Source organism: Talaromyces rugulosus, chromosome V (genome assembly GCF_013368755.1).
Source record: "Talaromyces rugulosus chromosome V, complete sequence".
Taxonomy (NCBI): Eukaryota; Fungi; Ascomycota; class Eurotiomycetes; order Eurotiales; family Trichocomaceae; genus Talaromyces; species Talaromyces rugulosus.
The window spans coordinates 5,289,156-5,298,699 of record NC_049565.1 but is presented as its reverse complement, the minus strand read 5'-3'; the positions used below and the strand labels follow the sequence as shown (position 1 = coordinate 5,298,699).

The window sequence follows — 9,544 nt, the reverse complement described above, 5'->3', positions numbered from 1 at the left end:
CCTTGTATCTAGAGGACTTTCCTAGGCTGGATATGTTAGGGCTCAGCGGGTTGTCTCCATCGTGATGGCAATGTAGTTCGATCTTCTATGCCGTTCACAGCTGGTTCAGACTTCCTCGGACCAGGAGCAGCCAACCTGTAAAGGTATCATACTCGCCCGCTGTGTCGGATTGAGGCTGATAAAACTATCTCGTGATTTACATGCATTTGGGATAGATATCTCGTGTGGGTTGTTGGATCAGATGGGTCGGAACGGGTGACTGTTGCTCTTCGGATGACTGTCGAATCAGGTGGTTTCTCTCAACCCGAATTTCCTCTTGTGAGGATTCTCACAGACCGGTAAGCTTTCTGAGAATTCCTTCTTGGATGCAACCCCACATGAGGGAAGGAATATGAGAGTCAGATCAATAAAATTGTATCGTAAAATTAGTCTCGTTATTATCTATCTATGATCCATGGCTATTCAAGAGATCCGTCATACACCATCTCCCTACACAATAATATCATCATGTACTGTTGCTTCTCATGTTATCTGCATTCACATAAGAGGACCAGTACGTGTTAGAATAAGGATTAAGAATATACTCCTGTTTATGCAACTGTCTCAGAAGACCGCTCCTATTCATCGGTGACGTTTCACAGCGGGCAGCCGTCACATTCACGCTGACACAGCCTTTCTCAGGTTACAAGATTCCATATGTCTCAAGCTCACTTCAAGTAGTGATTTGTTTTGAGCCATCGATTCAGTCCACCACGGCGAAATTTACGAATTTCTCAAGAGCCGACCCCTAGAGGCTCGCCGCCAAACCTGTGGGAGATCCATTGCCTTGATCTGGTTCTGCATCGACTTTGGAATCACAAATAATGCATTCGATCCTTCTATAGTCGCTCCATAGAAGCAGTTCGCCTTATCTATCGGTTCCTTCTTCATGTTCACTACAACAAATTTTCTCTTCTTGAAACCCTGAACGATCTTCTCCAGTGGCATTGTGTTCGATGGATTCACTGGCAGAACATCCTTTTTTTCCCAGCCCTTACCATCATAATGGTAGAATTTGATCCCAATGGGCGTCATATTCGTGGGATTGGGAGGCCCCTCGTGCTGCTGTTCTACCCATTGTTCTTCTACCTGCTGCTGCGCTACCCCTTGTTGCGCTATCTGATTTGCAAAGTCAAAACCAGTCACGACATTAGCTCTCTGATGGCCGCCAGGTATCGCCAGTGCCTGTGGATCTGGAGCAGAGTTCCCCAATTGCGCCCCAGGATTACTTCCCTCCGGATATGGCGGACGAGGTTCTACCGTAGAGGGCTCTATCGCGGGAGTGAAAGCAGACGGAGGTCCATCAAGGTCCAGTCCCAACTCGTCAGCAACCGCCGCAACACGAGACGCCTCCTTCTGTGTCTGTTGAATTGTAGGTCGACCCTTCATGGGAGACTTTGTCACCCCCAGCTTCTTGGACGGTCCTTTCTTGCCAGTCTTAGTCTCCATAGGTCTTGGGACGGATGGAATACCTTCCACGCGGCTGGGAGCATCACTTGAATCCGCACCACCCCACTCCTGTGGATTAAGCTGGGCGTACCCTTGCGGGGAATCTGAAGGAATCATCAGCGTTTCAGACTGCGAGGGGCCGCCTTGTAGCCGTTCCAGTGCGACATCTCGTTCCCTGTCCACATTGGCTTCGTCCTCCGACTGGATTTCGGCGGGAGAAGGAATGTGCTGAGCCTCCCACAACGTCAGATCCTGCGCGTCATGGTCACCGGCGGCCCTCAGTTCCGCATCATTCTGAAGCATTTCGTCAAGGAGATTCTCCATGTCGCGGTCGGTTGCGTCAACACCCTGCCTAGAGCTTTCTTCTCGCCATTCCCCGCCGCCGAAGCTCCCGTTTCCGTCCGGTACGGCTGCTACCGTCTGTTCTGCATCGGTGGAATCCAACACTCGCTGGGCTAAGGAGATCAGCTCCCGGCTTCGATGGAAATTTTCCTCTGCTGTCAACTTTTGTCTTTCATGACCAGACAGTAAAAAGATAGAATAACTGCCATCATCGACTGCGGAGCGGAAACACCGAGCAACTGTGACGTCTTGCAAATTTCGGTCGTGTAACCAAAAGTCCTTCCACGTATATTTTGTCGCAGCCCGCTCGACTAGGGAAGGATCAGACGGGTTGACAGTATAGCGGCCGGCCTCTCTCCACTGGTCACGCTCAAGTGACCAGAAGGTTATCGTGACCGCCGGCGATGGTACCGGCTGATGTTCCTCTTCCAGTGGTTCTTCTATTCTCACCTGCTCCAGACCGGCGGCCTCCAGCTGATCCCGGTATGCTTGCTCGTCAACTTGGGACTCCGGTCCACCTTCGATCTGCGGATCAGGTCCCTGAGCAAGACCCATCAGATTGCTTTGGGAATGATGGCTAGGTGCCTCTGGTGACATGAGCTGCGGACTTTCTTCGCGGCTCCGATGCAATTCCCGCCGGACCATGTCTCCAAGACCACCGCGGCCTGCTCCAGACCCGTGTTCTGAGTACACCGACTCAGAGTCGAATCTTTCCGCCTCGAAACCATGTCGTACATTATGCCCCAGGAGCTCTTCGGAATATTCTACGAGTGGTCGAGGGGTGGCTCGGTCTTCCTCGGCGTTAGAACCACGTCCTCCGTCAGGTAACTCTTCCCCTGGAGAGACTGCATCACGATTTTCAATTCCGATTGGTTGAGATCCTATTCCTCCTCCTTGTAGATCGCGATCCCGTCCTTCCCCGCCCGCGAGACTATCAACGGACATCGTGGAATGATTGGGGGGTTGGCTACTTGGTACAAACAGGGGAGACATGGGCCTGGTGGGATGTGCGTCCGTCGAGGGCCCAACTCCATCTCTACCAGATCGAATAGAGGGATTTCCAAAAAATGCAAAGTAAACACAACGTCGAACGTCGAACGTCGTGATAGTGTCACCAACCAGGACATCGTCGGAATGGAGCACGTCGATGAAAAGGTACTGGCTATCCTGCTGATGGGCTCCCATGGTAGGCCGACCACAGCGAGCACGAGGCTTCATAACACTATCAACGAGTAGTTCACGGGGACTAGGGAGACCAGCTTCGATGGGAACTGCGGCGGAGAAACATCTTACGATCTGGTTGACGAGGTCGTTGATCTGATGAGGATGGTATCGAAAGCGGCGTTTCTTCCGCGCCTGTAGTAAACAAGCCATCGCGATCTGTAGGTCGGGAGAAGAGCTCAAGATCTTGGTAATCTCATCAGACTGAAATCCTAGACGTTCGGCTAATTCTGCCATCTCGTGGATGGTAGACTCGTCGGGCTTCGTCTGGGTCTGATTCGCGAGAAGGTCTTCTTTGTGTTTTGGCTCCGGTGGCATCAAAGGGTAATACCGCATGGCATAGAGCCATACCTGTCGATATGCCAAATCCAAACAGTCCCTGCCAGGGGCGCGAATGGTCCGAAACATAGACTCTGATGTCTGGATGAGAACTTCTTGTTCCGCCTCAGGAGATGCGACAAACATCTCACTCATGGTCCGCCAGACAGAATCAGTGCAGTCTGGCAATAGTCGTTTGACGCAAGAAGCACAGTCCTCGAGATATTTGAAGTCCTCAAAGAATGTATACAGAGACGGGATTAGTCCATCGAAATGCTCCATCCGGGACCAAATCATCTCCCTTTCCATATCACTAAAGCTGATAAAAATTTTCCCTCCCCGGATTAAGGTGTGAATATTTTCTCGATCGATGCGAGAGAGACGGGGGGCCTTCAGTTGTAACTGTTGGACAGTATCTTCATCGATCTTATTCATAGAGAGGGGGTCGTGATCGACTATGGTGGACCAAAAATGTTTAATATGGTTGAGATAAGTCAGAATCTCCTACACAGCAATCAGCGATAGTAATATTCGATTGCTGTGACGGAGGGAGACTTACCTTGGTACAATTGGATGCAATTACTCGATGCATCATACTGACTCTCATCCCGCCTCGCCACAGCCCGGGGATCGGCAAGAGACTATCAAATCCACATCGAAGCCCGCGGTTCTTTCTCTTGTCTATCTGCTCGAAGCGCTCCTGACTGCTTCGCGAGAAGCGGGCCAGCCATCGTTCACGAAAGAGTTCATTCTGCCCGGCTTCATACTGACGAATTTTCCGATATATCTCCCCATCAGTGACCTTTTGCTGATCTGAATACTCCTCGATGAGGTTGGTTTTGAGGTGGCTGTCAATATCTGTATTCTTTAGTGGTTAGTGCATGGGTGAAAGAGGACAAAATGGATGCATCGAATTGTACCGTCTAAATAAAGATCCACGGTCCACCAGCGATCTACCGGGGGAAGAAGTTTACGGCCGACTTGCGCCCGATGTCGACCATGTAGACCTCTCAGCTGCCCAGTGGAGAAGCAAAGCAGGGGGAACTGATCAGGTTGCATTGTCCTCAATGCTTGCGGTGAAACTCCAGCACGCTGGAGCGATGTGGAAAGACTCTGGCGTGATACAATCACGGGAATATGATTATCCACGACGAGACGGCGACAACCATTTTTACGAAACATTTGGTCCAGTCGTTTCAAGTTCTTTGCATCAAGGCCTTGGGGCAATGGCGGATCGAATTGAATGTCGTCAAGCTGGACTTTGGCCGTGCCTTGCAACTTCACACAACGCTCTGTGGCTAGATGAATCTCTTCGTCTATAAACCCGGGTACTTCCATGATGTAAACCAAATATCACCTGATCCAGTAAAAAGCACCAAAAGCGTTTTACATGCTCTATGAGCTGTGGAGGGGCATGACCCGCAGTATTTATACCTAAGGCGAGAGCTAGCCTCGGGGCCCTCGAGCATGGTCTCAGGTTTCAGGCTCCACATTACTCCACCTCTCTTCATGATTAGAGCTAGTTTCTATTGCAATGTCCCTCATTCGCGTTTAAGCATTCCCAGTTGCGCTTTCGCGTTTTTGATAACACTACTGTAACATTCGAACTTCAACTTTAGTGAACCTTGATCTAATACTTTCTAGTGTACCTAATTTGAAACAAGACCAGCGCTTATGCAAGTTGATTTCATTAAACAGTGGGAGGATCAAAAAAATAAAATGTACGTGCAGAGATTAGGGCAAACCAAGCTAGTCCAGCAAGAATTCCTTTTGAACAGCTGAGATTAGTAAGAAAGGATTCCTGTAATTAAGTCAGCGCGTCGCAGGCTACTTTAAGGGTGGAGTGTTACTGGCCCTTCGAAGTCCCTCCAGTGAGTCCACCGAGGAAGCCATTAAGATAAATTGTACAGCCACCGACGTGTGCGGCCAGCGTCGAAAGTTACTAAGATCACTGATAATACCATTTTGGGCCCCCTTTTCCATCAGCTGCATGCCGATTGTACCCACTGCGAGGGCGTCGTCTCTCGGGTTGTCTCCTGGAAGACGTGATCGACAATGCTCCAAGCCGCCTGCAAAGTTTCTCAGCAAAGCCTTCCAACGATGAAATTGGGGGAAAATACCGATTTGAACTCTACCATCCAAATTCATCAGAATATTAAATCGATTTAAGGATGTATGCTTCATATCATGCCCGCAGAGAAACAGTAGGCCATCGATAACCTTGGAGTTATCAGCAATGGTCTCCAGGTGAAACAAGAAGAAACAAACCTGTCGAAGTATCATTGCAAGCTGTTGCTCATCTGGAAAGTATTTACAAGCAATGACTTGTTCCAAAGACAGCGGGAAATGTTCAAACTCGGCATAAAATGCGTCTTTGGTAGTGAAACAATGCATCGCACGCATCACATTCTCGTGTTGCAGATGTCGAAATTTGTAGTACAATTCATCGGCATCCCGGCTGGCAAAAGCACGAATGGCATGGACATGCACAGGCTGAGCTCGTCGGACAGCCACCACCACGGTCCCGGCGAGATCGCACTCATATACCTTCTCAAAAGTTTTCCATGGAGCCTCATGCTGTAGATTGGGTTGGAGATAACTCTGTTCTGCCGGAACAATGGGTCCTGTGACGGCGCTAGTAGGCAGATCTCGAAACGGCTTGCTAGTACTTTGCGATGTTGGGGATAGAACGCCTTGTGTTTTCGGTTTTATGCCTGAATGGGAGGGAAGTTGAAGCTGTTCATGTCCCTGCACCTTTTCAGTTGACGGGATAGGCGGGACTGGGGGCGTGGAAGCATGCTCGTTAGCACGATCCCCGAAACGCCATGCGGTTTTGTGTTTTTCTTTTATGGAAGACATGCTCAATGGAGCGAAAACCCTTCTAGGTCATGTAATTCACTATGCTATGTAGTGGCCGGGACGCTACAGTTAAATATTGCTTCCCCAGGACCAAACTCGTGAAGCGTTATTAGAGTAGTACCAAACTGTTTTCATAACCACTGAGATCGCGGGATTGATCATAAGAAAGGACCCACAATGAATGGGGCGATCAACACGGTTTTTTATATTAACATGGGTTTGAAGCGCATGATTGGCTAAAGTAATTGAAAATGACAAAAGTCTATTTTTAAAGTTTGGTCTAAAACGTGTACGAAGCACAAAGAGAACATGCACGAAACGGAACCAACGCACGAAACGGAACCAACGCACAAAACGGAACCAACGCACAAAACGGAACCAACGCAAACTCAGACAGCGCCAAAGCGAACCTGCGAAAGCGAATCCGTAAAAGCGAATCTGTAAAAGCGAACCTGCGAAAGCGAACCTGAACCTATCCTAATAGGGAAGTCGGGGAGAGACTGAAATTTGGTCTGTTGTCGGAGTAGTACCCAAATTTAGTTAACCGAGACGACCAATACGACCAATCCTTAAATCAATTACTTCGAGACGATTTCAAAATAGCTGTTTATAACATTCTAATCCTAACAATTACTCGCAACAGACAATCTTCATGTCTTGTATCTTAGTCAGGCTGGAATTCTAGCTCAGTCATCGCAACCCCGTCCTGTAAATATTCCCGAACAATACTTTGTACTCGATCCCGTTGCTTGCCAGGTAACGATACTAGACAGGTTAGTGGCTATATCGATCTAAATTGATTCAACTCACCCATAACAAGCATCTTCCAGCCTTGTCCTTTACCGTTCTTTTCGCTGTCGATAAACCCATCCGCCACCGTCATCCGCTCATGTTCTGCTTTACTGTTCGTTTTGCTGTTGGGAAAGTCACCCAAGACCTCCGCCCGTATTATCTCGTCGTAATCAGGATGGCCTTGGTACACAGAACCGCGGTTATGGTTCCCGACCTCAAAAACCTTTCCTGATTCAACATATATTGAAGTGGTGAAAATCTATGCAAAACAGTCAGATATAATCATGTTCCTGGGTGAGGCCACATATACATAACCGTCGGCGAAAGTGTCTTCTTCCAGTAAGCTGTCTAAAAATTCTTCTGCCGCAGCGGCCAGACCTGGGACATTAGCACTTTCTAAGAATATTGTAGATCTCCTTACCCAAGGTTTTCAATTCCCACACCAAGTGAATTCGACGTGTGCGAGAAAAAGAGGTATTGTAACCACGGATCAGCTTTCTCACATACGAAAGGGCAGCGGCGATTCCAGGTCCATTGACCAAAAGTAGAACGGTCTGGTACTGATCTATAGGTTGGCTGATTCCATGAAGACCGGTTATAAACGTGGCAAAAGACACCGACCCCTCTGGCGCTTTCAGAGCTCTTTCATACAGTGCAGCTGACAATCCCTTGCGTGGTTTTATGAAGAGGTCCAAGGAAGATTGCGTCTCTGTTGACCATGAAATAACCATGAAAGGATGGGTTTGTGCCCAGGAAAATATACCGACTGTGGGCATCCAGAGGTTGATATACTGACCCGCGTCCAGCTTCATCGGACGAGGTAACGCGACGCGGACGATGACAGCATTCTCGACATCTTTAGTCTTATCCGCATTGGCAGGGATAATCCCACAGCGAATATAAGCCCGCGGGTAGCCTTTAGACATAAATAATCCATTTCGATAGACGAAGGTTGCTATCTGCAAACAAAGTGTTGATGTAAAAGCTCCCACGCATGCATAAACGCAGTATAGTGCTAACAGCTGATTGGGTGGCAAATGACGCCAGACTGCGTAAAGATAGAGTGCGGCAAGCGCTTCATGGAACTTGAGGAAACACTCATACGCAAGACGGCGAAAGATAGGGAAGCACAGCAACACAATAGTCGCTGCTGCCGATCCGGCCTAATGGTTGGGTCAGGCGATGGTGTCTTTCGGAATAAAGGCGACTTACAATCAGCGCATGTAGATTAGGGGCATCCTGAAACGATAAGGTATTTTTCTCAGCTATGAGAATACCAAAAATGTGAATGGCGAGGAGAAATATGCTGATCCAAGCGGTCGAACGATGGATCCGGCGGCACATTTGGAGAGATATACCTAAAATGTCTGCCAGGAAGCTCAAACTTGGGGCCACAAAAAGAAAAACCATGTTAATTAAGGAAAGTACTCCCGCTCGTCGAGCAATATCAGAGACCGATGAAACGGCAAAGAGTAAGCAGGTAAGGTTAGAAGCATAATAACAGAGATGGAGAAAAACACTAGCACGAGTCCATGGCCCACAGAAGTGATGGCGATGAATGATGTACGGGTATGTCAAGTGCTTCGAAATGAAGATAGCAAGAACATTCTTCCAAGGGGAAACGTAATACAAAGCTTTTATAAAAGCAAGAGACAAAAGAATGCTGCCAAAGACAATAGCGTATATATTTATGATTTCCATGCTTGAGAGGGTCGGTTTTAAAGAATGAATGAATGTCTGCATAATAGTCTGAAAGGATAGACGGCGGACTATTTATAGGTCTTTGCGTGACTAGAGGTCTTACGTCCAACTGGACACCTACGGTGGAGATAGCGGTCACCCTACAGATGTTTTATGCTGAAACTGAGGATATTAAATTGGGAAAGGAAGGTTCGTATAGAGACCTCCCTCGGGACCAGGAGCTCCATTAGCTGAAATATTCGAACAAGGCTGTTACGAGCCGAATAGTTGCGTTTATGAGTCATAGAAAGGTCTCTGGGTGGGAACGTAACTAGGTTAAGAGTTAAATGTGAAACAGATGTAAAGCCTGGTCCATTCATGGCGATTGGTTGGATGCAGCTTCAGTCCACATAATCATTAAGCGATGTTAAAAAAGCATGTTAAGGAAAGCCGCAGTGCTAGTTTGAGCATGTCGAGAAAGAGAGAAGTTCGGGAAGGGATGGTGAGAAATGGGTATGCATGTCTCGAAAGTCAAGACGCAACCGCGCGCCAAGACAAGGCGCTGGTTTTGGCCAATCAGCAGTCAATTTGACTGGGTTAGTGCAGTGGTGTCATCTTTTTTTTGTTGATTGACTCAGAATGGTGATTGCGTCTGGGAAGAACTAAAGTCCAGTTCGTCAGCTAAGTCCTGCAGGGATGGAACTAATCAATCTGGCCACGCAGGGCGCACGGTCTAGACCATCAATCGAAGCGGGTAGAATCGAAAGGAAGCCGCGTCGTAGAATCATTTACTGTGAACCAGAGGGAACAGAATGCAGGGAACGCTTTTAAGACTCGCATTTTA

The 9,544-nt window shown here is 48.2% G+C and overlaps 3 protein-coding genes across 3 annotated transcripts; all 3 read right to left on the bottom strand.

Annotated features, from left to right (window-relative positions):
• Nucleotides 1–762: 762 nt before the first annotated feature.
• TRUGW13939_10348 (uncharacterized protein) lies at nt 763–4,707 on the bottom strand (the record flags this gene model as incomplete). The annotated part of the gene is made up of 3 exons (XM_035493460.1): nt 763–3,873; nt 3,929–4,227; nt 4,290–4,707. The coding sequence occupies 3 exons, from the start codon at nt 4,705–4,707 to the stop codon at nt 763–765; spliced, it is 3,828 nt and encodes a 1,275-aa protein (XP_035349353.1).
• A 489-nt stretch (nt 4,708–5,196) lies between these two features.
• TRUGW13939_10347 (uncharacterized protein) lies at nt 5,197–6,228 on the bottom strand (the record flags this gene model as incomplete). The annotated part of the gene is made up of 1 exon (XM_035493459.1): nt 5,197–6,228. The coding sequence occupies one exon, from the start codon at nt 6,226–6,228 to the stop codon at nt 5,197–5,199; it is 1,032 nt and encodes a 343-aa protein (XP_035349352.1).
• A 664-nt stretch (nt 6,229–6,892) lies between these two features.
• TRUGW13939_10346 (uncharacterized protein) lies at nt 6,893–8,721 on the bottom strand (the record flags this gene model as incomplete). Its single annotated transcript, XM_035493458.1, has 5 exons — nt 6,893–6,993; nt 7,039–7,279; nt 7,331–7,398; nt 7,442–8,183; nt 8,233–8,721. The coding sequence occupies 5 exons, from the start codon at nt 8,719–8,721 to the stop codon at nt 6,893–6,895; spliced, it is 1,641 nt and encodes a 546-aa protein (XP_035349351.1).
• Nucleotides 8,722–9,544: the final 823 nt, after the last annotated feature.